The sequence below is a fragment of the Micromonas commoda genome, chromosome 17 (genome assembly GCF_000090985.2).
Source record: "Micromonas commoda chromosome 17, complete sequence".
Classification (NCBI taxonomy): Eukaryota; Viridiplantae; Chlorophyta; class Mamiellophyceae; order Mamiellales; family Mamiellaceae; genus Micromonas; species Micromonas commoda.
The window spans coordinates 136,964-164,317 of NC_013054.1; the positions used below are offsets into that span (position 1 = coordinate 136,964).

The 27,354-nt window shown below is 50.5% G+C and overlaps 16 protein-coding genes across 16 annotated transcripts; 11 read left to right on the forward strand and 5 right to left on the reverse strand.

The window, feature by feature from the left end:
- Nucleotides 1-132: 132 nt before the first annotated feature.
- Nucleotides 133-819, forward strand: MICPUN_107273 (dtdp-6-deoxy-l-hexose 3-o-methyltransferase; the record flags this gene model as incomplete). The annotated part of the gene is made up of 1 exon (XM_002506915.1): nt 133-819. The coding sequence occupies one exon, from the start codon at nt 133-135 to the stop codon at nt 817-819; it is 687 nt and encodes a 228-aa protein (XP_002506961.1).
- A 589-nt stretch (nt 820-1,408) lies between these two features.
- Nucleotides 1,409-2,016, forward strand: MICPUN_65004 (predicted protein). The gene has a single exon (XM_002506916.1). The coding sequence runs from the start codon at nt 1,495-1,497 to the stop codon at nt 1,975-1,977; it is 483 nt and encodes a 160-aa protein (XP_002506962.1). The 5' UTR covers nt 1,409-1,494; the 3' UTR covers nt 1,978-2,016.
- A 543-nt stretch (nt 2,017-2,559) lies between these two features.
- On the forward strand, nt 2,560-2,944 carry MICPUN_65005 (predicted protein; the record flags this gene model as incomplete). The annotated part of the gene is made up of 2 exons (XM_002506917.1): nt 2,560-2,663; nt 2,767-2,944. The coding sequence occupies 2 exons, from the start codon at nt 2,560-2,562 to the stop codon at nt 2,942-2,944; spliced, it is 282 nt and encodes a 93-aa protein (XP_002506963.1).
- A 1,688-nt stretch (nt 2,945-4,632) lies between these two features.
- MICPUN_89245 (predicted protein) lies at nt 4,633-5,679 on the forward strand (the record flags this gene model as incomplete). The annotated part of the gene is made up of 1 exon (XM_002506918.1): nt 4,633-5,679. One exon carries the CDS (start codon nt 4,633-4,635, stop codon nt 5,677-5,679), a length of 1,047 nt encoding a protein of 348 aa, XP_002506964.1.
- A 314-nt stretch (nt 5,680-5,993) lies between these two features.
- Nucleotides 5,994-6,602, forward strand: MICPUN_65007 (predicted protein; the record flags this gene model as incomplete). Its single annotated transcript, XM_002506919.1, has 2 exons — nt 5,994-6,233; nt 6,273-6,602. 2 exons carry the CDS (start codon nt 5,994-5,996, stop codon nt 6,600-6,602), a joined length of 570 nt encoding a protein of 189 aa, XP_002506965.1.
- Nucleotides 6,603-7,610: 1,008 nt separating this feature from the next.
- On the reverse strand, nt 7,611-8,578 carry MICPUN_65008 (predicted protein). Its single transcript, XM_002506957.1, has one exon. It carries the CDS (start codon nt 8,483-8,485, stop codon nt 7,913-7,915), a length of 573 nt encoding a protein of 190 aa, XP_002507003.1. The 5' UTR covers nt 8,486-8,578; the 3' UTR covers nt 7,611-7,912.
- An 889-nt stretch (nt 8,579-9,467) lies between these two features.
- Nucleotides 9,468-10,535, forward strand: MICPUN_53239 (predicted protein; the record flags this gene model as incomplete). The annotated part of the gene is made up of 1 exon (XM_002506920.1): nt 9,468-10,535. One exon carries the CDS (start codon nt 9,468-9,470, stop codon nt 10,533-10,535), a length of 1,068 nt encoding a protein of 355 aa, XP_002506966.1.
- Nucleotides 10,536-11,044: 509 nt separating this feature from the next.
- On the reverse strand, nt 11,045-11,434 carry MICPUN_65010 (predicted protein; the record flags this gene model as incomplete). Its single annotated transcript, XM_002506958.1, has 1 exon — nt 11,045-11,434. One exon carries the CDS (start codon nt 11,432-11,434, stop codon nt 11,045-11,047), a length of 390 nt encoding a protein of 129 aa, XP_002507004.1.
- Nucleotides 11,435-12,125: 691 nt separating this feature from the next.
- On the reverse strand, nt 12,126-13,235 carry MICPUN_65012 (predicted protein; the record flags this gene model as incomplete). The annotated part of the gene is made up of 1 exon (XM_002506959.1): nt 12,126-13,235. One exon carries the CDS (start codon nt 13,233-13,235, stop codon nt 12,126-12,128), a length of 1,110 nt encoding a protein of 369 aa, XP_002507005.1.
- An 899-nt stretch (nt 13,236-14,134) lies between these two features.
- MICPUN_65013 (predicted protein) lies at nt 14,135-16,240 on the forward strand (the record flags this gene model as incomplete). The annotated part of the gene is made up of 1 exon (XM_002506921.1): nt 14,135-16,240. One exon carries the CDS (start codon nt 14,135-14,137, stop codon nt 16,238-16,240), a length of 2,106 nt encoding a protein of 701 aa, XP_002506967.1.
- Nucleotides 16,241-16,790: 550 nt separating this feature from the next.
- MICPUN_53242 (predicted protein) lies at nt 16,791-17,057 on the forward strand (the record flags this gene model as incomplete). The annotated part of the gene is made up of 1 exon (XM_002506922.1): nt 16,791-17,057. One exon carries the CDS (start codon nt 16,791-16,793, stop codon nt 17,055-17,057), a length of 267 nt encoding a protein of 88 aa, XP_002506968.1.
- A 288-nt stretch (nt 17,058-17,345) lies between these two features.
- MICPUN_65015 (predicted protein) lies at nt 17,346-19,982 on the forward strand (the record flags this gene model as incomplete). The annotated part of the gene is made up of 5 exons (XM_002506923.1): nt 17,346-17,481; nt 17,553-18,808; nt 18,938-19,003; nt 19,072-19,286; nt 19,373-19,982. 5 exons carry the CDS (start codon nt 17,346-17,348, stop codon nt 19,980-19,982), a joined length of 2,283 nt encoding a protein of 760 aa, XP_002506969.1.
- A 329-nt stretch (nt 19,983-20,311) lies between these two features.
- On the forward strand, nt 20,312-20,704 carry MICPUN_104683 (predicted protein; the record flags this gene model as incomplete). The annotated part of the gene is made up of 1 exon (XM_002506924.1): nt 20,312-20,704. The coding sequence occupies one exon, from the start codon at nt 20,312-20,314 to the stop codon at nt 20,702-20,704; it is 393 nt and encodes a 130-aa protein (XP_002506970.1).
- A 1,943-nt stretch (nt 20,705-22,647) lies between these two features.
- Nucleotides 22,648-23,466, forward strand: MICPUN_65017 (glycosyltransferase family 25 protein; the record flags this gene model as incomplete). The annotated part of the gene is made up of 1 exon (XM_002506925.1): nt 22,648-23,466. The coding sequence occupies one exon, from the start codon at nt 22,648-22,650 to the stop codon at nt 23,464-23,466; it is 819 nt and encodes a 272-aa protein (XP_002506971.1).
- Nucleotides 23,467-23,760: 294 nt separating this feature from the next.
- Nucleotides 23,761-24,672, reverse strand: MICPUN_65018 (predicted protein; the record flags this gene model as incomplete). Its single annotated transcript, XM_002506960.1, has 1 exon — nt 23,761-24,672. One exon carries the CDS (start codon nt 24,670-24,672, stop codon nt 23,761-23,763), a length of 912 nt encoding a protein of 303 aa, XP_002507006.1.
- Nucleotides 24,673-25,163: 491 nt separating this feature from the next.
- On the reverse strand, nt 25,164-26,759 carry MICPUN_104685 (predicted protein; the record flags this gene model as incomplete). The annotated part of the gene is made up of 2 exons (XM_002506961.1): nt 25,164-26,555; nt 26,616-26,759. The coding sequence occupies 2 exons, from the start codon at nt 26,757-26,759 to the stop codon at nt 25,164-25,166; spliced, it is 1,536 nt and encodes a 511-aa protein (XP_002507007.1).
- Nucleotides 26,760-27,354: the final 595 nt, after the last annotated feature.

The window sequence follows — 27,354 nt, forward strand, 5'->3', positions numbered from 1 at the left end:
GAATGAAGATATCTAGGATCCAGTCGCACGCACGCACGCACTTCCACAAAGAAACTTCTCACGGCGCTTTCTTGCATTCCATTGCAAATCCGTTCCTCCTTTATTTCAAACGTCGAAGCAAACTATAACAATATGAGCAACGACGGACAAATAATAGTTAAAGAGCTCACCTCGGATAGTCGTTGGGATCATGAAAACGGCTATTACTGGTTCAGCGACACTCGAAGAATCGGTAAACTCCTTGCGCATTATGAGCTTTTTAAGAGGGTACTGTCGCTCCCTGGCGACGTCGTTGAGTGCGGTGTTTTCAAAGCCGCGTCGTTGATCCGTTGGCTTACTTTTCGGTCGATTCTTGAGTCCGTTCACTCGAGGAAGGTGTTCGCCTTTGACGCGTTCGGGAAGTTCCCAACGACGCAAGTGGCAGGCCAGGCAGACAAAACGTTTGTACAAAGATTTGAGTCCGACGCGGGCGATGGTCTGAGCATCGAAGAGATGCAAAAGGTGCTCCAATACAAGTCCCTTGCTGAAAATATATATTATATTCAAGGCGATGTGATCGACACCATGCCAAAGTGGCTTGAAGATAATCCTCACTCACGCATCGCCTTACTGCATCTTGACATGGACGTCTACGAGCCCACTAAAGCAGCGCTAGATCACTTGTGGAAGAGGATGGTCAGAGGTGGCATTGTCGTCATAGACGATTACAACACTGTTGAAGGAGCCACGAGGGCAGTCGAAGAGTTCCTTGCAGACAAGGACATCAAACTTGAGAAGCTGGGACTGAACCACACACCGAGCTTCTTCACAAAGCCTTAGGCGACAACCCCTACATATTCGGCGTTTCGATTTGCATATAAGCGTGGAACGACGCGAAGTGATTGGGGACTGATTATCACATTTAGTCACGGAGGAACGCTTACCAACCTTGTACCTTCGTGCTTCTTTGTCTTTTCGCGTTCATTCATTGGGTCGCCGCTTGGCGTCTTTTTGCGTTGGCGGCGGCAGCATGGTTGGCTTGTGGGGTGTCTAGCTAGGATATTAATTAAAATCCTTTGTGCATTCGTATGTAGACTCTCGCTGGACTATGCGTGTTACGTGACCGAATCCACGAATCGATGAGAAAACCCCTGTGAGTCGAATCGTGCGTGGGATTTGAAAGCGACTCTATTTATTTTCATCATGCATGGAACAATCCCCTTTCTAAGTTTTATTCGTCCGGCCATATTGTTGTTTCTACGTACTCATCATGACAGCTGTCGGAGTCGCGATAAAAATAATCCTTCATTCGTACCTTCGAACTAAGGAATGAACTCGCTCACGCTCGTTCGCTCGATATATTGGGCGATTTCACTGTGTTAATACGTACCTTCGCCTTCGGAAGGTAGTCTACGAAGGTACGAATAATGAAGGTGGTTATTATTTTTTATTACTTCGTTCTCCATCGCATCGATCCTGTTCGTTCGTCAGTACGTACTAACACACTTACGAACAATGGGAAAGAATTGCGGTAAGAGGGATTCGATCCATGTGGCGTTCGACGATGGCAGGAAAGAGGTGATGAACTTGAAAAAATATCATCTACTAATGTGTCCAATTGATGAACTGTGCGATGAACATGCCGGGGTCAACCTAAGCCGCGAGCAAATCCTGTTTTGGCGTCGGCACGAGGCGCAGCTATTGGACTCTGCAAGTGCCGCAAACTTGCACCAGTCGATCGTCGAGAAGTACATGCGCAATGCAGAAAAACTCAAAACAGACCTTCCGACACAATTGAGAATTTTGGAGCTGTGCTGTGGATCAAAATCCTTTGCAAACTACCTGCGCGTCAAGTTTCCCCGGGCCATCATCGTTACCTTGGACATCATCGACTCCGCCCATCCCACACACGTCGCCGTTTTTGATTTAATGGTGTCAAAAATGTCAACAGTGCATGGGACAAATAGACCTTCAACCTTGATAAACGATACCAGGTGATTGTTACATTTTGGAAGTTGAAGTCGTGTAAGATCGGCTATCTAGCCGAATATCTTGCTTGCTTGCTTATTATTTATTTTTCCACTCATATGCTGGGAAGAAAATCCCGATTGAGGTGTCGCAGAAGAAAGCTCAGCTTGTCAATATTTTTCACAAAAAATGACTTCAGTGGTTGTTTGTGAACACCATAACGAAGCAATTCCTTTGATTTTCAGCTTAGGAGACGCATCCTCAGCGACGCACGTTGCCCTTGCGCGCTAAACGCTGCTTCTGACCTAGTCTTCCCTGCTCAACCAGCCAGAAAAAAGTGGTTTGTTTAAATTTTTTGTCGTTCAAATAAGAGTTAGCGACATAAAGCGACAAGCGCATGGACTCGTATGATACAGAAGTATAGTGGAAACCAAAATTCTCCCCTCAAAATAGTCCAGCTACCAAAATCCGCTGAATTCACGCAGTTTCATATGGCGACGTCAGAGACGTAGGTACGTAGCAACCCGCGTTGCAGCGAAGCAGTAAGTACAGCAGTTCGGCGGCAGCAATAATCCAGCCTGCGACTCTGCATATTCCTTTCATCGGGCGTCAATGCATACAGGCTGCAGGATGTTGTGTGCTTCTGTTTTCATTCATGACATGCCCTCGGCAGTGCGGTCTTCGATGTGTTGCGATCACATTTCTTTAATAATAAGGTCACCCTCCCCCTAAGTGTTAGCTAGATATCTACTTGATTTTTTTTGGGCAACTTTATTTATTTATTTATTTCCTTCATTCGTTCGTTCGTTCGATTCGTAGCAAGCGATCGAGCGAGATATCTCTTTCTATTATTCGGCTAGCCGAAGGCTGCCGATCATTACACGACCCCAACTTACGAAAATGTAACAATCACCTGCTGGTATCGTTTATCAAGGTCGAAGGTTTATTCGTCTCATACATTGTCCACATTTTTGACATCATTAAATCAAGAACGTAGGTCTAGCGCTACATATAGTTGTCGACATTTTCTACACCGTTAAATCAATATATAGTTGTCGACATTTTCTACACCGTTAAATCAAGAACGACGGTCTATCCGTCTCATACATTGTTGACATTTTTGATTTTTTAGCTCCAGAATCTTGAGTCAGTGCCCCATATAGTTGTCACACTGTGTTTACTCATATAAACTGGTATTTAAATAGGGTTTGATATTTACATTTACATATTTGAACGTATTTCAAGCCTTACTTATTATTAATACGAACGATGCTAAACTATCTATCTACGTATGACAGTAATATCATGTGTGTATAAATATACGTATACGCGCATGCCTCATCGGCTAGCCGACCACCCACAGGACGAACGATTCACACCTCGCCTCACTCGCACTCACGAACGGTTCGGCCTTTGGAGAATTATTATTATTATTATTACAAATAATAGACCATACAAATAAAATTAAACTCCCTATTAGCTAATAATAATATCGTTGACTTTATTTCGGTCGGCAATCAAGCAATCAAGGTGGTTACCATAATATATTTACGTTTTCAAATACCGACACGTGCTCCGCGCCAAACATTTTGGGTCGCGCGGGTTTTTTTTCCATATGGCGCCCAGTTTGGACGGCGAGCGCGCTAGACAACTGGCAAATACGCTACTCGGCGCCAAAGATGGAGGACGCCATCATCAGGAGCGCGCATCGGCGTTGACGAGCTTGCGTCGTCACATGCGAAGTTGCGCCTTAGCTACGACAACATTATGATTTTACGAGTTAATAGACCGTCAACTCGCCTCTGAAACCGTAGCTCAGGCGCAACGTCGTTTCGTGCGACGCAAACTCGTCAACACCAATGTGCGCTTCCGATGATGATGCCCTCCATCTTTGGCGCCGAACGGTGTATTAGTGAGCCGCTCAGCGCGCTCGCCGTCCTGACTGGGCGCCATAGGGGAAAAAAACACCGCGACCCTGTTTTAGTCAAAAGTCAACGAGTCAACGAAATCAACGAGTCAAAGCAACGATATGGAGTATGGTCTATTATTAATGATAATAATCAATATTAATCAAAATAAACAAATAATAATAAAGCAAGTATTCTGGATTATTTCAATCAAGTGTATGTGCAATAATACGTGTCGTGCTGCATATTTTTTCTCCGTGCGAAATATGTGTGCGAAAAATAAATAATTCATATTTTATTAAATATGAACGAAATATTAATAAATATGAACGAAATAAAACGTTCAAATATTATTAATATTGACGCCGAGCGAGTGGCAATAAGCGCTTCATTATTTAATTTATGAAAAGTACCAGAAAAATAATAAAGTACCACAAAATTATGTGGTACTACTGGGAGTGGAGCCATTCGCGATTTCATATTGCAATAATGAATGAATGAACGAAGGTACGTACGTACATACGATATGAATGAAGCCAATCGCAAGCAATAATCAAGGTACGAAGGTAATAAATAAGGTACCTTCGAAGGTAATAATATATATCTAGCTAGCTAGCTAGCTAGACTAACTAGCTAGAGCTAGATATCTAGCTGCTAGCTAGATATATTAGGGGCTGGGCATATGCCGATCGAATAGATAAAATATCGTCTTATTACCCTGCCTGCTAGCTAGAAGTCAACGCACCGCGTCATCATGACCAAGGAATCGTCATTCGAAATGCCCGAAATCGTGTTGAACGGTCGGAGAATTGGTACCAACCACCCCCCCCTCGTGATCGCTGAGATAGGCATTAACCACGAAGGAGAAATAGAAAAGGCTTTTCGCATGATAGAGGATGCAAAGAAAGCTGGCTGTGAGGTTTGCAAGTTCCAGAGTCATGTGATTGCTGACGAAATGATCCCCGAAGCCAAAAAAGTAATTCCTGGGAACACGAACGTCAGCATATGGGAAGTAATGGAGAGGTGCGCTCTCTCTGAGGAAGCAGAAAGAAAAATAAAGACGCACGTTGAGAGTCTCGACATGATCTTCCTTTCCACTCCGTTTTCTCGGGCAGCAGCCGATCGGCTGAAGTCTATGGACGTCTGTGCATATAAAATTGGGTCTGGGGAGTGTAATAATTATCCACTCGTCGAGCATATTGCCTCTTTTGGCAAACCCGTGTTTCTATCCACTGGAATGAACAACATCGAGAGCATTACACCAGCTGTTGAAATTCTGCGTGCAGCTTCCATACCTTTCTGCCTGATGCACTGCACGTCAATCTACCCAACCCCTTACAATCGAGTCAATCTGGGGGCTCTCGACGTCCTTGGCGCATCATTTCCAGACGCTATTTTGGGTCTCTCTGATCACTCCAAAGGGATTTGGACATGTGTTGGGGCTTGCGCCCGCGGTGCAGTGGTCCTTGAGAAGCACTTCGTATCTGATAAAACCTGGCCTGGACCAGACGTCGAAGTTTCAATTGATCCTGCCGAACTATTTGAGTTGAAGCTCGCTTCTCAAGCTGTATGGGAGGCTTCGAAGGGCAAGGAGAAGTGCATCTTCCCAGAGGAACAAGTGACCATAGACTTTGCCTACTCTTGCGTGGTTACCATCGCTCCAATCAAGGCAGGAGACACGTTTTCCATGAAAAATATTTGGTGCAAGCGACCAGGAACGGGAGAGTTAAAGGCTTCGAAGTTCAGGGACATCATAGGGAGAACAGCTGCAAATGACATTCCTGCAGATGTACACTTGAAACTCCAGGACGTCGCCGAGTGTTGAGTTAACACAACTCAACTCAAGAATGATACCTTCGAAGGTAATATGCTGAAGGCTGGGAAGGTCATCAGTCCATAATAAGAAGCTGTCCATTAAGCAATCAAGACTGTTATTATTTGATGGATGAAGTATTATTTAATAATAGTACTTTCACATTCTTTTAATGATATCTCGCCCACCATATCCTTCGATCGTTCGGCAGCACATACAGTAGATAAATCGGCTTAAGGACAGGGGTGACGTAATTATCTGACTAGCGCCCAGCGCGTGTCAGCATATGTTCCTTGAGTTATTAAACCAGCGTTTCCGTCTCTGAAATGCTCCGAGCCCTCCTCGGAGGCTTTTTGTTGTTGTTTGCAAATGCCGTCGAGACGCGCTCAGAGAACGCGCCCTCGTGGCCCGACGAGTTCGTATCCACCCTTGCCTTCCGAATCGTAAATGGCACGCCCCACGATATCCCTGAAGCCCCAGCGCGCACCGACGGAAACGTTTCGGATGATGCGCACGCCGTCGTGTCCGGCGCGTCATTCGATCGCGCGTCCATCGATCACGGACACGTCGCGCCCTGACGCGCTTGCCTTCCCTCGTGTGCGCAGGCTGCGGTGCCCAACTACGCCCCCGAGGCGTGGAAGTCTCAGGGGGCTTTCCTGGACGCCTACGCTGCGCTCCACGGCGTGCCGCAGGTCAAGCTGTCCCAGCTCTTGAACGAGGAGTACCTCCTGGAACTCGGGAGTGCCTTTCCAGACGACCCCGACTTTCCCGCGAAGCCGTCGAACGGCAACTACAGGTTCAGGACGTATAGGTGGATCAGCAGGATGGTGGACGTTGGTACCCACGGGCGCGAGAAGTTCCCCGACGACGTGACGGCCGCCATTCGTGAACGCTGGCCGTCAGAGGAGTACACGGGGTACAAGCCGAGGAGGTGAAGTGTCGTAGCTTTCGTTGTAACGAACGTCGTGTAACGCATGAGCCTGTCACTTCCATTCGCGCGCTATGGACAACAAGAAAACGTGGAAGAAGCGGGGAAGTAAGCGGAAGAAGGCCGCGTCCAACTTTGCTTTAACGCGCAGGTTGGCCACCTGCGCTCAGCCGCCTCGTGAGACGCTCGCCATCGCGGCTCCACCTCAAGGTACGAAGACCAGATCCTTCCCGGGAAAAAAACAAGCGCGACCGCCTCGCTGATGAAATTCTTCCCCGCAGTGTCCGAGCCGCAGGAGGATGCGCCAGCGATCGGCGCCGCGGATGGCGGGCATGCGAACCAGGTGCTCGTCAGGCTCGCGAGCGTGCACATCACTCCACCGAGCTCTGGACCAGGCTTTTGTGCCAGGGCGGTGAAACGACGGCACGAGGGCCCAGCCCCGGGCAGCCCAGCCGCGGTCCCCGGGGCCCTCGTTGGAGGACCGACGCCGTTAGCCCTTGGGGGGTTGCGGGAGGATGAAACGGAGCAGGAACAAAGCGCTTAACCTGTACATATTACATATGTGAGCCCCGACAACATCCGCAGGGCCTTCGGCGTCACTAGTTAACACATCTGATATACATGAGAAAATTTGAGTTCCGTCTCGCGCCGCTTGCGCCTCGGTTCTGCTTCCGGTTCTGCTCCACTTTTATTTCGAAACGGCGGGAAATGATAATGGCGCGTGTAACCTCCGTCCTGAGACGTGGCGCCGGTGGTTATCTGCGTGGCTTAGCAAACGTCTGATGTTTGCTCCGAGCCATGGGATGTGGTGGCCAAATCTACACCTCCTCCAGGGGCACTTTGAGCGCCCATAGCGCGGTAATCTTGACGGTGAGCGACATCGTTTCACTGCTTTGCCTGGTTCCATATGACATGACGAGCAAGTCTCTAACCGAGGTCTTCTTGAGATACTCGCTAGCTTCGCCAGTAGTGGCCCGCCCCTGCACTTGATGGTTGGTATCACAGATGGAGACTTTTGCATGCAAGGTACGTTTGCTCTGCCTCTCGCTGTATGCGGACAGCATGAGCAGCAGAGCAGGCTTTAGGTGTTGAAAAATGCAATGTCCGTAGTCCAGCTAGCTAGCTAGTACGAAGGTACCGAAGGTACCGAAGGTAGTTAGGTCCAAAGGGCGGGAGGCCGAGGCTGCTGGGCGGTTTATTGACTCAAGAGTCAATTTTTTTTCCAGAAGGGCTGACCGCACGCTACAAATACGATTGCGTGTTGTATTTTCAAGCTATTCCCCTGCCCGCAGAGCCACGATAATGAACCGTTTATCATTATTCGATTTCCTCCACTGTTTTGAGGTTACCTGTTCCGTGTGAAATACTTTTAATCAATATTCTTCTCCCCTCATGAAAAGCCACACATTCACGGATATCGGCAAAGCCCGGAAGCGAGGACAAGTACGAGGAAGCATGGGCGAGATCGGCAGCCCGATCAAGGTCACGACATATGCGTGTGTGCTGGGACATTTGCTCTCCCGATAACGCATTGAATTTCCGCTTCCCTCTCACCCCCCGGTTCCCGGCTCCGTCGGCCAACCACCAGTTGTCATTTGCTGCAAAGGTCTCAAAAATGACGGAAACTTCGTCACATTCTGTATTGTGAAACGCACATTCGTCACGTACATATTCAATCAACCGCTCGGCTACAATAATATCACCTCCCGGCCTTGCGCAAAATAGTAGCGCTATCTCACGTTTCAGGCCAAACGAATCCTTGAGGGCCAAGATGCAGTTGCGAAGGAGAATAGAATTCGTCGCATCGTCATTTTGTGTCCAGTTCCAGCACACGTCTACTTTGTGGGTGCCGCGGGCAAAAGTGATTTTAGTGAAATGCCCGCTCCGCATTGTCATATCAACCTCCTTCGAGAGATGATGTCGACGGCGAGCGTAAACGGGCGCGCGTACGAATGAAGGTACCCTTTGTACTAACTAAACCCAGTGTACACCTTCGTTCGTTCATTATAATATAACACTTGAATATTTCGAATGAAGATGGATTATTTTAATATAATATTATTATTGATTATGATATTATTATTGGTAATAATAATAAGATCTTACCTTATTATTATTATTAATATTAGCTTCATTCATTATTATTCGATGGTACGTACACTATGTGCATGAAGTTTACATGATCTGTTTTCATAGTGGTAGCTAGCTAGACTACGTACGTACGTACGTACATACGTACGTACATACATATTATCCCGTTTAATAAAATAATAATAATAAATCTCCAAATAAAGGTCGAACCGTTCGTGTGTGCAAGTGATGGTGTGGTGTAATCGTTCGCCCTCTGGGTGGTCGGCATAGCCGCGAGGCATGCAATATGTAAATGTGAATATCCAACCATATTTAAATACCCGTTTATATGAGTAAACATTGTGTGACAACTATACGAGACGCTGACTCAAGATTTTCGAGCTAAAAATCCAAAAATGGCGACAACTATGTGTAGCGCTAGACCATCCATCGTTCTTGATTTATTAGCTAGTGTCAAAAATGTCAACAATAATGTATGGAACGGATAGTAATAAGTACCACAAAATAATAAATAAGTAATGATAATAAGGCATATATATATATGTTGATTGATTGCTTGATTATTATTGCTTGATTATTGGAAGTTATTCTTAAAATAAGTTTCGAAGAAGGTAATGATAGATATTTCCCCGAAGACTCCCCCTATATCCACGCCCGGTACCGTCCCAGGGGCGGTGAATCATAATAATTAATTTTGACTCGAACATTACTGGAGTGACTGCTGCTGCTGCTTGCTTGCTTGCACGCTAGCTTGTTCATCCTCACATCCTTCGGCACAAAAATGAAGCTCCCTGATCTTCGTGTGCCAAACGTTCGCCTGAAAGCCAGGCTCGCCATATACGGCGCAGTTTGCTGTTCACTGATCTTGTTTCTCTTCTTCCTCGGAAAAAAAACGACATCCAAGGCGGACAGACTTCAAGCGGAGTACATCACAGGCAAATCTCCTCTTGACGATCTTCGACCTGCTTCACGTTCCGTCTTGTTTCCGGAAGAGGAAATCGCGAGGATGAGAGTCACTCAGTACGAAGATCCTTTGGGAAAACATTGGGAAGGCCCTGGCGCTGAGCACATAGAACTTTTTCACTCAATTTTGAGTGCGAACCCCGGCGGTCTGTATCTTGATGTAGGTGCAAACGAAGGTGTACTGATGAGATTAGCTGCCATGATGGGACATCCCACGATAGGCGTCGAGGCTATAGCTCAAAACTACGTGAGCCTGCTAAATATGATTGAAGAGAATCAATATGCGACCAATGTTCGGGTTGTTCACGCGGCTGCATCGGACCGCTCTGGCACGATGGTGGCCTTCAGTGAAAATCACTCAGGAAAGCAGAGAAACGGCCAACAACTCGTGAAAGGGCAGTCGTCCGAGTTCCCAATCCAATACTCGCCGACAGTAGCTTTGGATGATATTGTCGCCTCGAAAGTCTGCTTGATGAAACTTGACGTTGAAGGGACCGAATATAACGCGTTGAGAGGTGCGAAAAGCCTCGTTACCTTGAGGAAAATCAGGTTCGTTCACTTTGAGTTTTCTCCTTCAAACATGGCAAGTTTATCGGGGACAACTGCACCGAAAGATATGCTGCTATATTTACTCGAGAACGGCTACAAACTTTACGTTGAAAGCGTCTCAAAGCAAAACATGGACGACGTGGTCGTTCACGAGCTGCCTCAGTTGCGGCAAAGCGAAACCGGGGCTGCCTTTTTCAACCGATTGTCAACCAATGAATTTCGCGGAAGTGATCAGCGAGAAGTCCTTTCAGGAGACGTGGACGACTTCGTGGATATGTTTATCTCGCGCTCAACTAACCGCAGTCTTCTTGTTAACTTTTTGGCTGTGCTCAATTGATTCTCGCGACGTGTGCAAACATTTCTGAATAATACCACGGCACGATTTGGGAAGGTAAGAATTTCTGTCAAATGGCTGCTCCTTGGCATAGCACCGAACGCCATTCGGTGGCACATTCACCCGAAGCTTACAGGGAATCACCCCAGGCGTGACCGGCATCTTTACCTCCACAGACTTGGGCAACACGCCGCTGCACTCTTCTTGACGGGGAGCAATTCAATAGCGCCACATAGAGCAACGACACATAATAGTGTGGAGTCTAGCTAGTCCTGATAGTTGACATCCAGCAGAAACTGACGACGTATCTCACTGGGTCCTGTATTATGCGAAGCTGCACGATGCGGGACGGTGATGCAAGCACAAAATACTTCGGAGCAAGCTGCAAGGAACGTCGATGGAAGTCGTCATGGACCCCTGGTCTTGCGCAGTTTTGCTGTTTGTGACTCGTGGTATGTGCGACATGGGACGTTACATTTTGTTTTTCCTTGCGCGAATCATGTAGGGCCGCGCTAACGACCTTCCTGTTTGCTCAGAAACGTTTGAACGAGCTCGTCGTGCACGCCCTGGCCTGTGCTCAGCCAGTCCATTGGAACGCGAAGTTTTCGAACTAAAAAGCGCATATCGTCCTCGTCGGACAAGACCTCCGTGGTCTTTGTAGATGGCTTCTCTGTAGTTTCCTCCGCAGCGCTACCAGCTAAGTCAGCCAATGCGAACGCCGCGCCGACCGAAAGGCTCGGCCGCGTCGTGGCGAGAAGCTCCACGGTGCAGGTGCATTGTAAACGACTGTTCGGCCTGAGCGGCGCGCAGATGGTATTGGGCTGGTAGGCGGGAGCAGTAGCGTTGAAACGCGAGTTCCTTGCCGGGGACTTGGCTTGTCGAAGCAGCAGAGACCATTGCATTTAAACATAGATCAAGTCACGGCTGGGCCGAACCTGCGCGCTAACAGGTTGATATGTCTAATAACTCTTTCGTCGCGCAAATCGATTCGTTTATCGTGATTGCCTCTTCGGCCAGAGCGCCCAATCCATGTACGTTGCTGCAATTTTGCTTTGATGGTCTCAAAGACGAGATCGGTTTGTCGCCAACACGGCCATGCGCACGATGCGCGCGCGCCCCTTCTGCGGCACCGTGCCGTTTCGTTCGTCCAAGACAATTAATCAGGAGTAGATGGTTCGGGTGGAGGCGGGCAATATGCGTTTCTGAACACGCCTCATCAAATCGCCAAGGCGGCAACCCAACATTATCCAGCGGCGCATCCGGACTCTACGACCGGTCCAGTGAGATATTGCGGATAAGCGGCGTTCCTGTCGGGAGTTCGAGACGGTGTCTGTGAACAGGAGGTAGGGTTTGCGAGGTCATCAGACATCCGGCGTCCCGCTGAAAGGTCGTTCCCAACTCCAGACTAGGCGGGAAAATCTGCCTCGCACCGGGCACCTCCGAGGGCGAACCGATGGGACTGGCGGTCATGGCCGCCTTTAGATGCCCGAAATGCACACTCTCCGTCCTTCGTGGTCACCATCGCATGCGCTTGTGGCGCGCGAGACGTCAAGATACGCATCGTGTGCCAAAATTGTGGCACGGTTTTGGAAACTAACCGTGAAGGGATTTCGCATTTTTTGCATATCGAGGGAAAGGCGCTGGAAAAAATGAGTGTCGTCGGGAGTACAATTTATCAAGAACCTCCACAAAGTCAAATCGAAGCGATCTCGGGTTGTTTTGAAGATCGAGTTTTGTCTTAAAATGCTCGCCCGGTTCTTTGTGATTGATGGCAAAATAATACTTTTCTGTTGGCGCATCGCGCATGCACTTTGTGAAAGAATATCGCAGCTGTGTCTTCCCAAAGTCGAAATTGTAGCGCCACACCCAAGAAGATTGGACATCTTTACCCTCAAGCAGATACTTGTTATAGTTGTAGGCAAATGAATCTTCAACTAACGGCAGCTGCCCTTCCAACTTCATCGAAAATACCCAATCAATATATCGTCGCCAGTGGTCGTATTTCCAAATCGGACCCCAGTTGCAAGGTTCCGGGCTTAAATACAGAAATGAAGAAAACTCTCTGCGGCAAGCAGAATCAGTCTGGACTTCCCAGTCGTTAGGATGTAGGCAGAGTGCCGAGACATCAGATGACGAGAAGGACTTCTCACGAACTAGTAAAGAAAAAAACTTGTAAAAATGTATACTGAACTCCATGTCGTCCTCAAAAATAGCTACGAACTCGTGAGCGTCCGTAATGTAGGGCACCTCAAACCAACTGTTGGATAGTCCCGCGTGTATGAGTCGTCTATGCACTACCTTTCTGCCATGAGTCCATGAAAAGGCGGCTGCAACTTCGACACAGCGTGCAGAATCATCGGTATGGTGGCTGGGCATATCGACATTAATTTGCAAGTCAATTGTTGCACAGCCGTATTCAGCTGCGGCCAAGGAAAGTAACAACCGTTGGAGCGATTCAGGTCGGCTCGCCGTGAGCACAATAATTTGCAGACTTGGAAGGTCACACAGAGAACTCTCAAGCGAAGAAATTGGGACTGGTTTGGTAGCTGAAATATCACGCGGAACTGCCTCGATGGTGGTGAAAATTCTAGTGGTCAAGAAAACTCCACATAGCATGCCAGCAACAGCACACGCTCGTCGAAAGCAGTTTCCTGTCGGCAGCAAATTTCCGCGAAAATTGTGTCCGTGGGACAGGGATGGCATTGCAATTACTTCAGAAGCTTGACTGTGAAAACCTTGTGCTGATGTTGCACCTGTCAAGTCACGAAAATAAAGGGGGGGTCTTCGGGAAAATATTCGGCATAAGAGTTAGCCGATAATATCTTATTATTATTACACGACCCCAACTTCCCAAAATGTGACAATCACCTGGTATCGTTTATATCAAGGTTGAAGGTCTATTCGTCCCATACACTGTTGACATTTTTGACACCGTACCATTATTAAATCAAGAACGATGGTCTAGCTAGATAGCTAGCGCTACATACTTAAAGTTGATGACATTTTTGGATTTTTAGCTCGAGAACCTTGAGTCAGCGTCACATATAGTTGTCACACTATGTTTATTTACTCATGTAAACGGGTATTTAAATAAGGTTTGATATTTACATTTACATATTTATATATGTACCTTAATATTATTATTACTTGCGTTGCTTGATTATTGGTACGAACGAACGAATGAACGAACGAAGTAATAATAATAATAATACCTTCGTAATAAGCAAATAATAATAATAATATATGCAATCAATGCAAGGTACCTTCGTTCGAAGGTACGAAGGTACATATTATTATTATTATTATTATTACATATTATTATAAACGAATGAATGAAGCAATCAAGGTACATATTATTTAATACTGATGATATGTACGTACGTACGAACGAACGAATGAAGATAATGTAGTATTTGTTTCGACTGATATGAGTATTTATTAGTATGCCTGACTATTATTGTCAAGTCAGATATTCGTGACAGCTTCATTCCCATGCATCCAGCGACATTTCATTTTTAGCATTTTTTAGCGCCCCTTTTTGATAATGATGATGGCGCGACCGATCGAGAAGTTTTCCTGACTATTTTAAGTTGGTAATAAACATGAAGCCAGGGTCAAAGATTACTGGCATGTTCATGCTCGTCATGTGCACATTTACAATCATCTTGACATCATTCGACATTAGAAGCAGCCCTCAGAGCGTCCCCCTACAGGAAACTTCTCCAAACCCATTTGTTACCCTCTCGGACTCGTCCTTCCCTGGTGCCGAAGTCAAGACGAGCAATCCGCTGGGTCCTGGTAGGCTTATGCAAGTGCAGAATGCGGAGCTCGGTTCTGCGGTTGAGCGCACGGCTTTCGTTGTCGTTACTCAAGGAACCGGGACTCCACTGTTTCAAGCCCAGCTGCGGACCTGGTTTTCCCTCGTGCCAAACCGTCTAGTTTACGAAACGAATGGCGAGCTCAGGGGAAGCTCTTTCATTGAAGCGATGGCAGTTTTGAGTGCTAAATTTAATACTGCCCACTTCGAGTGGTTTGTTCTCATCGATGACGACGGGTACATTGACCTTGAACAGCTGGACAGTTTGTTGGAAAAATCTCAGTCCCCTGACCCAGTCTACATGGGAATCCACCACTGCCAAGGCCCAAATTTCAGGTGTAGGAAGGGTTCAGTGAAAGATTCTCTAGGAGGTTGGGTCAATGGCGGGGCGGGTACTATCATGAATCGTCGACTTGTAGACATGGTCGATTGGAGTCTCTCCGTGAAGCACTATGCTCGAAATTGGCCGTACAAGCCTGTTGCTGCTGACGTCGCACTAGCGTGCGCATTACAGGACTATGCTGGGAATAGTAACGATCAAGAAGGCAGTAAGCTGAGTATCAAACATGTGGAGCAGATGTATTACGGACCTAAAGTAATGAAAGAGTGTGAATGCATGATCGATGAGAATCGCCTCTGCACAAACGGGACCATATTACGGCCGATTTCCTTACATCACGTCACGTCTGCTGGAATGGACGCCTTATTCTCGGCCAACACCAAAAACAGAACGAGGTATTTGTGTATGGCCGGGAGTGATTCACACGCGTTTGATCGTGGAGACTGCATTTCTGGCTCTCAATTTAAGGATTGGTTCGATTCCGATTGCCTCGAATGGAACCACTTATCTGGCCCTTGGACCACCACGGTGGACACCTCCCAGTGTAAGAAATTCATTCACACTCGTTCAACTTGTGTCGAACGAGATGGTGCAATCGGACGTGTGCAGCACTGTGGACACTCTATGCGCTGGAAGCATCTTGGTTCCCTTCCGACATGGGTGCTTGACGACCCACGGAAGAAAGAAAAGTTCTTGGCGTATAGCCAATATCGCAAAAATTATAAATCTTCCCAGGCGAAAAATGTTCTTCGCGTCGATAATGGTACGGGCATCTCGCTGTGGGAGTCCAGTTGGAACGGTGATTTATTCCTCTCACCTTCGTCACTCAATCAAAGACGTCACAACAGTTGTGCGGTAGTTTTGCGAGGTCCCAACCTATGCAAGCATAATTTGTCCGGTATAATTGATTCAACCGAGTTTTTCGACGCGGTATTTCGCAAAGGGAACGATTTCTCCCACATTCACCCTGAGGAAGGAATCAGTAAGTGCAGTGGGACGCGATCAACGTATGCTGTCACGCATACACTTGACACGAAACAAGTCGGTGACACTTTGCGATCCAGCGAAAATATCGTCATGATTCCAAATGACGATCCAAAGTTGTTTAATGATAAAAATTTGCGACATGAGGGGCGCAAAGTAAACTTGATCTCACACCATTTTGCGATGTTTCTGCGAAATGCAACCTGTCCATGTCAACTGCCGCCAAAGAGTCCTGTAGTACCTGGTATTTCTTCCGGCTTCTATATCGTGATGGTGGCGAAATTGATGTGTGAGAAGGTCACAGTATTCTGTTGGGAGAACTATGGCTGGGGCACACCCGCATTCTTTGAAACAAACGCTAAAATTTATGATGATGGCATACAAAGAAATAACCATTTCGCGAATTTGAATGCAGATCCCAAAAGCGAGCACTGCTTGCTCGAGGAATCCTTATGGCTTCGAGAAATGAGGGATGAAGGGCATATCCAATATGTCTGTGGTTCAGATAAAACTTTTGTACCCGCCTGGAGAATGAATTTCGGATTGCAGCAGGAAGAGGGAAAATGAAATCTCATGATCCAGCTGGATATCCCGTTGAAACGGATCTCTAATCCGGACCGCGCATGGTATTCAGTCAAGAAACATTGGTCGTTGGTAGAGTAGTGGTCATTGAAACGGATCTTGTGGCCCCTGCGGAACCGTTTCTTGAGGTGCTCGTGGGAGCGATAATGTGCAATTGGATACATATTCCAGGCATCAGCTCGCGCCAGCGAGCTTTGTGTCTCATATTAAGCTCGTCTAGGGTCGCGCGCGCGGGATCCGCTTCAGCGATCCGTTTTTTTAACGGATATCCATCCGATCGTAGTGTTGGCCACTTTGTGATTGCATGCATGGGATATGGTTTGGTCGCAGTCTAAGAGGTAGCTAGATCACGACCAGTTTATGCCATTCCGTGACGTTTTCAGGGTTAGCACATACCAGAGTTTATGGGGTGGGGTAACCAATGATGTCACAACGCTTTTTGTTGTTGCTTGCACATGCTGTCGAGACACGCGCTCAGAACGCGCACGCTCGTGGCCCGACGAGTTCGTATCCACCCTTGCCTTCCGAATCGTGAATGGCACGCCCCACGATATCCCTGAAGCCCCAGCGCGCACCGACGGAAACGTTTCGGATGATGCGCACGCCGCCGTGTCCGGCGCGTCATTCGATCGCGCGTCCATCGATCACGGACACGTCGCGCCCTGACGCGCTTCCCTTCCCTCGTGTGCGCAGGCTGCGGTGCCCAACTACGCCCTCGAGGCGTGGAAGTCTCAGGGGGCTGTCCTGGACGCCTACGCTGCGCTCCACGGCGTGCCGCAGGTCAAGCTGTCCCGGCTCTTGAACGAGGAGTACCTCCTGGAACTCGGGAGTGCCTTTCCAGACGACCCCGACTTTCCCGCGAAGCCGTCGAACGGCAACTACAGGTTCAGGACGTATAGGTGGATCAGCAGGATGGTGGACGTTGGTACCCACGGGCGCGAGAAGTTCCCCGACGACGTGACGGCCGCCATTCGTGAACGCTGGCCGTCAGAGGAGTACACGGGGTACAAGCCGAGGAGGTGAAGTGTCGTAGCTTTCGTTGTAACGAACGTCGTGTAACGCATGAGCTTGTCACTTCCATTCGCGCGCTATGGACAACAAGAAAATGTGGAAGAAGCGGGGAAGTAAGCGGAAGAAGGCCGCGTCCAACTTTGCTTTAACGCGCAGGTTGGCCACCTGCGCTCAGCCGCCTCGTGAGACGCTCGCCATCGCGGCTCCACCTCAAGGTACGAAGACCAGATCCTTCCCGGGAAAAAAACAAGCGCGACCGCCTCGCTGATGAAATTCTTCCCCGCAGTGTCCGAGCCGCAGGAGGATGCGCCAGCGATCGGCGCCGCGGATGGCGGGCACGCGAACCAGGTGCTCGTCAGGCTCGCGAGCGTGCACATCACTCCACCGAGCTCTGGACCAGGCTTTTGTGCCAGGGCGGCGAAACGACGGCACGAGGGCCCAGCCCCGGGCAGCCCAGCCGCGGTCCCCGGGGCCCTCGTTGGAGGACCGACGCCGTTAGCCCTTGGGGGGTTGCGGGAGGATGAAACGGAGCAGGAACAGCCCGCGCCTCCGCCTCCACCTCCACCTCCACCTCCGTTCTTCGGCGACCGCGTGATATGGGACCTGGGGTGCATGGAGACCACCCTGGGGCAGCTCACGTGCCCAAACTGCAGCGACGCGCACTTGCTTTTTTCCCGCGATGCTGAGGGCAATTTGCTGGACCAGCAGCAGGGGCTGCGACACAAGTACATTATCGTGTGCGACCGCGCCGAATGCGACTTCGCGTTGGACATGGAGTCCTCGCGCGTGATGCAGACGGGAAGACAGGGGCGCCCGCCCGCCGAGGTTAACGTCGCGGCTGTCGCTGCCGCGGAGATGTCTGGGTTACGCCAGAAGGCCCTCGACTTGATGTTCGTGGCCATGGGGGTGCGGGGCATCCACAACCGCCGGACTTACACCCGGCACTCGCGTCCTGTGCAGGACGCGATGGTGCAGCTTGGCCACGCGCAGATTATCGAGAACAGGCGCATTGTGCGCGCGTTCCTCGAAGAGCAGGGCGTGGAAGCGGACGAGCACAACCGGATCCCCGTGACTGTCGCAGCCGATGGGAATTGGCCTGTTAGGGGTGCCTGCTCGGCGTGTGGTCACGGGTCCTTGATCTTCCGTGACGACATGCTCCAGGGGGGTAAGAACTTCGTCATCGCGCAGGGCTTCAGGCACAAGCACTGCGCGGTCTGTAGTTATTATAATTCCAACGAGCATGCAAAGCTGCTGGAGCCCCCGCAACACGCTTGCAAGAAGAATTGGGACGACACCTCCAAGGCGATGGAGACGGACATCCTCATCAACTTGGTGGGTGAAGTCGGCCAGCACTGCGACAAGGCGCGCGAAGGTGGGGCCTTAGTGCCGCGCGACGAGACATCGCTCCTACGGGTGGAGTACGTCGTGTGCGATGAGGACTCGTCGTTCATGGTGAGGATAATGGACCAATTACCCGAGGACCTCAGGCCAGGGAAATTGTCAGACGTTAACCACCTGGCCAATAACTTCTTCAAGGCTCTGGTGGCGATCAAGACAAGCTCGGATTTCAAGAATACGCGCGTGCTCTCAAAGATCGAGGAGTGACACCTCTCGCATTATTGGCGCACGATCGTCCGCCAGAACCCGAAGAACCCCTGGCGTGCCCACAAGATGATGGTGAACCTCGAGGCCCACGTCTTCGGCGACCACAGCATGTGCCACCTCTGCCCCACGAAGGTGATACCCTCGACCCCTTCTCTATTATTTGCCAAATGCTTAATCCCTGACCCGTGTTTCAATTTCAGGACGCCAATGGAGTCGAACATCAGTGGTGCGCCAATGCGCGTGGTGCGACTGATCACCCTCAGCGAATCCTTTTCGAGGAAGAGCCCGAGGTTTCCCGAGCGGATCCCTCGGACAAGAAGAAACGCGTGAAGGTTAAGCTGCCTCTGCGGAAGCGTCTTCACGAGGTGATCTCCAAGTTTGGCAGCTTGGAAGTCATGGAAAAGGCGGTGCACGGGTAAGGCTCAGTTGCTTGCGCGCATGTGTGCATCTTGTCCAATTTTCTCTGACGCTCACGATCTCTTGCTTGACCCTTGTTGCAAGGCTTTCATCCAACCCGAACGAGTCCTTGCACGCCACGGGGACGCACATGCTCGGCGGCAAGCAAAAGTTTCACGGGCAGAGTGATTTCTTCGAGGCCACCATGAGAGGGGCGGTGATGAAAAATGTGAGTGGGCAGGCTTTCCAGCTTGATGTGGTGGAGAAGCTCGGATTACCAGTGACCGACGCCATGCACGCCCGCTATGCCCAGATCGACGCCGACCGCGCCGCCAAGCGCGAATTTTTGTACGCCAACCCCAACGAGGCCTTGAAACGGCTGCGTCGAAAGGCGGAGCGGAAGCACGCGGCGTGGAGGGATAAGGACTCCTACGGCAAGGGCGTGGCGCTGCAACACACACTAGGCACCTCCGCGGATGACGACGCGGCGGAAGGTGGAGACGCGAGCGAGTCTGCGGAGATCGTGGAGGAGGCTGAGGAGGAGTCCGAGGATGAGGATGAGCTCGTCTGCGATTTCTGCCACGAAGGGAAGGACGCTGAAAAGGGGACAATGCACCTGTGCGAGGGTGGCGACTGCGACCAGCTTTGGCACAGAGATTGCCTCGTCCCCAAGCAGGATTTCGAGGAGATTAAGGACGATGAAGAAAATCATTGAGAAAAGTCTCGGATGCGGTTTTAATTGCGAAACTTTCAGACTGAAAAGCCTGTGTACATTTTCACCAAAAGCGATCGAGTTTATTTATTAGTTAAGTTAATAATAACTGCAATACGTTCACCGAGCCCATCGGCGAGATACCGGGTACCACGAACCGGAACGGCAACACCAACAACCTGCGACCAGACATCCGAGTCGACGGCTTGCGAGACACCGGCATCACAATCCTCGCAGACGTCTCCATCACCCACATCATGGACTCGGCAGTCAACCACTTGAGCCAACCACGACCCCGCCAAGGCAACTCAGCCCCCAACAGCGACCCCATCATGAGACGCGAGACTGACAAGAACAACAAGTACAAGGCGGCGGCCACGGCGGTGCATAAGGAATTCATCCCGCTCGTGATGGACACGTACGGAAGGATGGGCAAACCGTTCCTCGACTTCCTCAAAGACGTCGCCGCACTCACCGCCCGCCGAGCCTCGGGCAACGTCAACGAGCGGACGCAAGCCATCTACGACTCCATCGACCCGCCGAACGAGCTCCGAAACCGTATCCACCTCCGAAACCTCGCCCTCGTACACGTCGCGCTTATCATCTCGCTCATGCAAAGGGTCGCCGGATCGACCGTCACCAACGACCGCCAGCACGGCGCTCGTGGCGGAATGTACGGAGCACACGAACACTACGTGCAGCCGTACCCGGTCACTAATTTCTAACTCAGGGGTAGGTGGTCGGGATTCGTGGTAAATAGTCCTAAATACCTACCTTCGTAGTTTCTCAATAAAAGTTTAGACTGCAATACGGGTTTTTCCCCGCAGGTCGGGGCGATGGACGCGACTGTGGGTTTCTCCCCTCTTCTCTTATCAAACAAGCTACAGGCGCCCCCCCTTCACCCTCCTCATGGAGGAGGTAGGGAGGGGGCAGGACGCCGGAGGTGCAGGATGGCACCGGAGGTGCAGGCCGGCACGGTCTTCCCACCGTGTGACGGCGTGCTCTAGCCCACAGGGCCGGACACACCGCGTGGGTTACACTACGCAAAAACCAAGGCCAGGGTGGAGGAAGGCGAGGGAACGCCGAACGTCCCGAGCGGGTGACGAAAGCCGCCCGTGATGAAGGCTGTCCTGGTACAGGCTAATATCCGACAGGTCCCTGCCCATGTGCGGTTGACTAACGATCGCGTGGGACCAACAGAACCAGGAAAGATTTCCGCCGAGATATTGACCCAGATGGAATAATAAACTATATCATCAATAATAATATATGTTAAGTTACACTGTAAAAACCATTTTACTAAATTATTACTAAAACATTACTAAAACATTACTAAATCACCGATTTTGCGATTTTAGCAATTTCAAGTAGGCATTTTAGTCGATTATGCTTAAATTAGTACGAAGGTAATAAATTAGTAATTTTTTTTACTAAAACATTTAAAATTACGTGTGGAAAGGGATTTCATGAAATTTTATGTGATTTCTTATTATGATTGCTTGAAGTAAGGTAATACCTTCGTAATTAAATATCTTCGATTCGTAATGATAAAATACCTTGGTACGAAGGTACGAACGAAAGCAAATAATAAAATAAGGTACATAGACTAGTACCTTCAGGGTAATAAAATACCTTCGTATGAAGTAATAATGCTTGGCGTCCGGATTATTATTACCTTCGTTCGTATTATTATTATTATTACCTTCGTTCGTATTATTATTATTATTACTTTCGTATTACCTTCGAAGGTATTTTTTAATTAGCAATAATGTTCTAAATTATTATTATTATTATTATTATTACCGAAGGTATTAATAAAACCATCATCATAGGCAAAATATGCAAAATCATTTCCCGCCGTGATAAAACAGATATTATCATTATCATATTAATAATAATAATAAACTGCAGATATGTTGATTGTGTCGATGTGGTGCGGGACTTCCCTTTCTTGGGAATCGTTTTCGTCAATTTTTGTGGGACTTTTCCTATTCTCCCACTCGATTTTGTGGGACAAAAGTCCCACAAAATTCCCATTCGTGATTTCATAGTGTTCGTTCGTTCGAACAAGCCAATAAACGTACGTACCATGCATATTTACCGCAAGCAAAAGCAAGGTACGAACGAACGAACGAACGAAGGTACATACCTTCGAAGGTAATATTTAATAATATGATCTTATTATTCTTAATTATGATGATATGTACGTACATATTATTATTCATATGTACGAACGAACGAAGGTACATAATATGTACATATATAATATATATGTACATATTATTACGTACATACGTACATATTATGTACCCTCGCTCATTCGTTCGAGCGATATTCTTCATTCGGAGGTAAATTTTCCTTATTTGTTCGTTCGATAAAACCCCCTTTCCCGACCATAGCAGTTTGCTTGCGCGCGTGGATAGCAGAACGACGCATGCAGTACCATGGACTCTGCAGTCAGATTCCCTGTACTGATGCGGGGATGCCATGTACAAGGATAGTCATCTGTAAGATTTAACGCGGAAAATACGTGTCCATTTTGATGGCCTGGTTAAAAACAAAAAAGAACTCACGACGCTGGGCCGCGGTTATTTTCTTCCCAAGCATTGGATTCTTTTCGCTTCTATTTGACACGATTAAACACAATTATCACATGACTTGCGTCGAAATGAACTACCTGCTGGCGATGAGGCAAATGTCGCTCGTGGATTGGCAGTGCAAATTGAACGAGAGTCGTTCAAGTTCAAATTTTGAGTTCGACCTCCCACGTGTTCACGTACATGTCATCTCACTCGCGCGATCCTTTGAACGACGCCGCGCGTGTGTCGAAGCACTTCAGATCCAGAATATTTCTTATGAGATTTTCTCAGCGGTAGATGGACTAGATGACGGCGCCTTTCATGAAAGAGAGATCGCACGCTACGCAGGCAAGAAGAAGCGTGCAGCTTTACACCGCACTTCGATGATGCGGCGCGATGAGTTAGAGAGCGCACGTTCACATTACGATACCGCTTCGCTACCCGAAGAAGTCCGCAATGATTTACACGAGCGCCTGCGATTTGGATGCTCTATGTCACATGTGCGTCTTTGGATGAGGTTGTTATCCACGAACCTGCCTTTCTTTGTGATTTTGGAAGATGATGCCAGAGTCGTCCCGAATTTTCAGAGGAGAATTGTGGACGCGTTGAGGCAACTCCCTAAGGATTGGGACTTGTTTTACGCATTTGCATGTGACATTCGTCCGGGGGAATACTTGCGAGGAAACATTCGCCAGTTCAGAGGCGGAGCTTGTACTCTAGGCTACGCGATTTCACGCAAGGGTGCTGAACACTTGCTTTTCGATGCGGCCATAGGAAGCGAACTACCTGTGGATAAGATGATGAACGTGCCAGTGTCCCGAGGTCGGATGCTTGCATTTTACGCCGACCCATTCCTGGTTGAGAGAGTCGACAATGCGCACGAGCAAAGCACTTTAGCGTATCTATAATCAACTAATGGAAGATGAACCCCAGGAAAATCTGCTGGTGAACAATAAAACATATATTAAAATGAGATATTAAAGGACAGGGCGGGGGTCACTGGGCACCGCATTGATTTTTAATGGTCACCGCGCTGAAATATTTGAGAGCGCAAATCCTGTCACGTGATTGGTCTATTTGGTATTAAGCGCGGTCACCACTGGTCACCGCGCTTAGACTGAAAAGCCGATGAGATGGTCACTCAGTGATTTTATATTGAGAAACTAGGTGTTTACCACGAATCCCGACCACAAACCCCTAAGTTAGAAGTTAGTGACCGGGTACGGCTGCACGTAGTGTTCGTGTGCTCCGTACATTCCGCCACGAGCGCCGTGCTGGCGGTCGTTGGTGACGGTCGATCCGGCGACCCTTTGCATGAGCGAGATGATAAGTGCGACGTGTACGAGGGCGAGGTTGCGAAGGTGGATTCGGTTTCGGAGCTCGTTCGGCGGGTCGATGGAGTCGTAGATGGCTTGCGTTCGCTCGTTGACGTTGCCCGAGGCTCGGTAGGCGGTGTGTGCGGCGACGTCTTTGAGGAAGTTGAGGAACGGTTTGCCCATCCGTCCGTACGTGTCCATCACGAGCGGGATGAATTCCTTGTGCACCGCCGAGGCCGCCGCCTTGTACTTGTTGTTCTTATCAGTCTCGCGTTTCATGATGGGATCGCAGTTGGGGGCCGAGTTGCCTTGGCGGGGTCGTGGTTGGCTCGTGTGGTTGGCTGCCGAGTCCATGATGTGGGTGATGGAGACGTCTGCGAGGATTGTGATGCCGGTGTCTCGAAGGCCGTCGACTCGGATGTCTGGTCGCAGGTTGTTGGTGTTGCCGTTCCGGTTCGTGGTACCTGGTATCTCGCCGATGGGCTCGGTGAACGTAATCAGGCCGCCCAGCTTGCAGACCGCTTGAACGGCGAATTTTACCTTGTCGTGTGTCCTGGTCTGGTTGCCTCCTGCGTTGCTGGTGTGGACGCAGATTAGGTGGTTGAAAGCGTGGCGAGGTTCGAGGGCCGCGTGAGGCGGGTTGCAGCAGTACGCGAGGCGCTGGTTGTTGTGCGCGTCGGTGAGGCAGGGCATGGGGAGGTCGAGTTCCTGTCGAATGCGCATCTTGCAGAGGTGCGAGGCGATCTGGAGCCGCGGCTCGAAGGAGCAGACGCGGTGCCATGTCATTGCATAATACATGTCATATACAGATAATAGCATAATATTGTTGCTATTATTGTTGCTTGATTGATAGAGCTAAAAATCCAAAAATGTGGACAATGTATGGAACGAATAGACCGTCGTTCTTTATTTAACGGTGTAAAAAATGTCGACATCTATATATTATATATATACCTTCGTAAGTGTTATTATTATGTAGCGCTAGACCTACATATTTTCGACGATTTTTCAGCCCGTCGCAGTGCCTCGTATGTACGAAGGTATTTTATTGGGGAAAAAGGTGACGTTATGCTCCTCTTGCGAAAAAAGTTTTTAGCCATGGGTCGCGGTTCCGCACACAAGGTCGCGGCACCTTCGAAATGCTGAGAAGTGAAATGACCCGGTAAACCTCCGTTTCCGTTCGTGGACATCACGTCCACGTCCTAAAAATAATTTTCGGATCAAGGTATCGGGCGCTCTGAGGGCATTTGTCGCCGTCAGCTCCGTGAACGTCGCCCGGCACGCCGGGTTCAGGCACACCGGCGTCCCGGGCGGCGCCTCCATCCCGCACCCTTCGCAGACCCATTCCACGTCCGCCGCCTCTTCCATCTCCCGACGTTCCTCACGAAGTCCTCGTTGCGCGCCCGCCTCTTCGCCGCGCACTCTCGCCTCCTCGTCACCTCCCTCCTTTCCACCATCATCGCTTCCACGTCGGCCTTCAGGGCGCACGCCTCGCCGTGCGGCGCCGTCCCCGGGGTCATCGCCGCCCCCCGCATGAACCGCAGCAGCTGTCGCCCCTCTGCGTTCAGTCCGTGCCATCTCGCTGCCTTGGCCTCGGGCGTCGCCGCCGGGTCCATCATTACCAGGATCGCCCGGTGGATAGGGCGGTACTCACCCATGATTTCGTCCGTCACCCGCCGCGGCTTCTGCGCCGTCGCCTTCCCCACCCCACGTTCCCCGGCCCGCATCACCTTGCCCTGCAGGCCCGTGTAGTCGTCGGGCTCCGACTCGTCCCCCTCCATCTCCGCCCTGAAGCGCGCCCAGCCTCTCGCGTATCCCCATCGGTATCCTTCGTACCCCTCGGGTTCCGATCCGATGCCCGCGATCCACTTCCCCGCCTCTTCGGTCTTCGCCACGACGGTCCACTCTTTCGACTGCCCTTTCATGCCCCGCGTGAGTTGCACCTCGAGTCCCTCCGGCGCGTCCATACGCTCCCGGAGGTAGCGCCTGATCGCCTCCAGTTTGACCCCTTCCTTTGCCGGTCGTCCCGCCACGCCCGTCAGCGATATTTTCCACCGGTCCCCCTCGCCTGCCTCCCCCCTCGGCGCCACCCTGACGTTCCAGTCGGGAATCGTGTCCTCTCCGGGCGCCATCATCTGCGGCCACCCCCGTCCACTCGCCTCCGCCTGCACCGCCTCCCTCCTGCGCCGCCACATCCCGAGCAGCTCCGCTGTGGCCCCGTCAACCCCGATTCTCACGATCCGCTCTTGGCGCTCCCACGTCGCCATCTTCGTCCTCGCGTCGGGGTCCTGCCGCCTCTGAATGCCGTCCGCGACGATCTCGCTCACGCGCCTGCCACCCTTCTGCCAGAGACCCGCCGCTTTGATCCATCCTTCCATAACGCCTCCCTCCGTCACCTCTTTGCCCGCAGGGTCAAAGAGTCGCATCCTGAACCCCTCCCCGACCTTGTGTTCCTCCGCCGCCGCGAACCTCACTCTCCTTGCGCGGCTCGCTCGTTCCGTCCGCTGCGGCTCTCGGAACGCCGGGTCCATCTCCACCCACGCGATACCGTGGCCGGACGCGTCGAAAAACCCGTCCCGATCTCGGCCGCCGCTCCCCTTCACCGTCAGCCCCGCCCCGACGTATATGCGGTCGAGCCTCGCGGCATGCCGCCCACCCGCGTTCGCGTGCTCCGCCACGCTCTAGTATGTGAACGCGAAAGCCCTTTCCAGGTTCTGCCTCCACTCCACGAGTGCCCGTACCACCTCCGCCGACCCGGTTCTGTCCAGCTCGACGTCCATGAAGAGACCCTGCGCTTCGACGGACATTCCCTCCAGGTGCGTCTGCCACAGATAGGCCTCGTACCGCTCGTCCAGCGCCGCAGCCTCCACCACCGCCGGCTTCATCGTCCACGCCTCTGCCACGTCTCGCAGCAGTGGCCCGCTGTCCTCGTCATCCGTCTGACGGAGGTCTCTCGTGAGGAAGTTCGCGAGGCACTCGTCGACGTCCGTCAACGCCCGCGCCGCTCCGCCCTCACGCCCCCGTCGATCCCGGGCTCAAACTGACCACCTGCCCACGAAACTCGGCGCGCGAGGACATGTCGGCCGTATAAACTGACCCCCGCGTCGCGATCGGCGGAACTGTGCCCGGAGCGGCGTCGGGGGTGACCGACGAGCGCGCCCTTTTCCCGCCTTTTTCCCGTTTAAAACCATCGCCCGTCTTTTGCACGACCGTGGACGCGCTAGTCGCCCGGCATCGGCTCTCCCACAACGCAGGAACATCTGAAAGCCCAATGCGGCTGGTGGAGGCTCGTCATGAGCCAGCGCCTCGGGATGGGGCGCGGGGGCGAGGGAAGCTCGCGGCTGTCATGCCGGTGGGGCGGGCCAGGAGGTGGAACAGGGTGGTACTGTACGTACAAGTAGCGCGGTTGGTACACGTCACGTACTGGGTTCCTGCTGGTCGGGCGATGGACGCGACTGCAGGCACGCTGCGGGTCGGGGC

Coding starts and splice junctions, on each gene's coding strand:
- MICPUN_65004 (XM_002506916.1), top strand. CDS start 1,495: ATGGGAAAGAATTGCGGTAAGAGGGATTCGATCCATGTGGCGTTCGAC.
- MICPUN_65008 (XM_002506957.1), bottom strand. CDS start 8,485: ATGCGGAGCGGGCATTTCACTAAAATCACTTTTGCCCGCGGCACCCAC.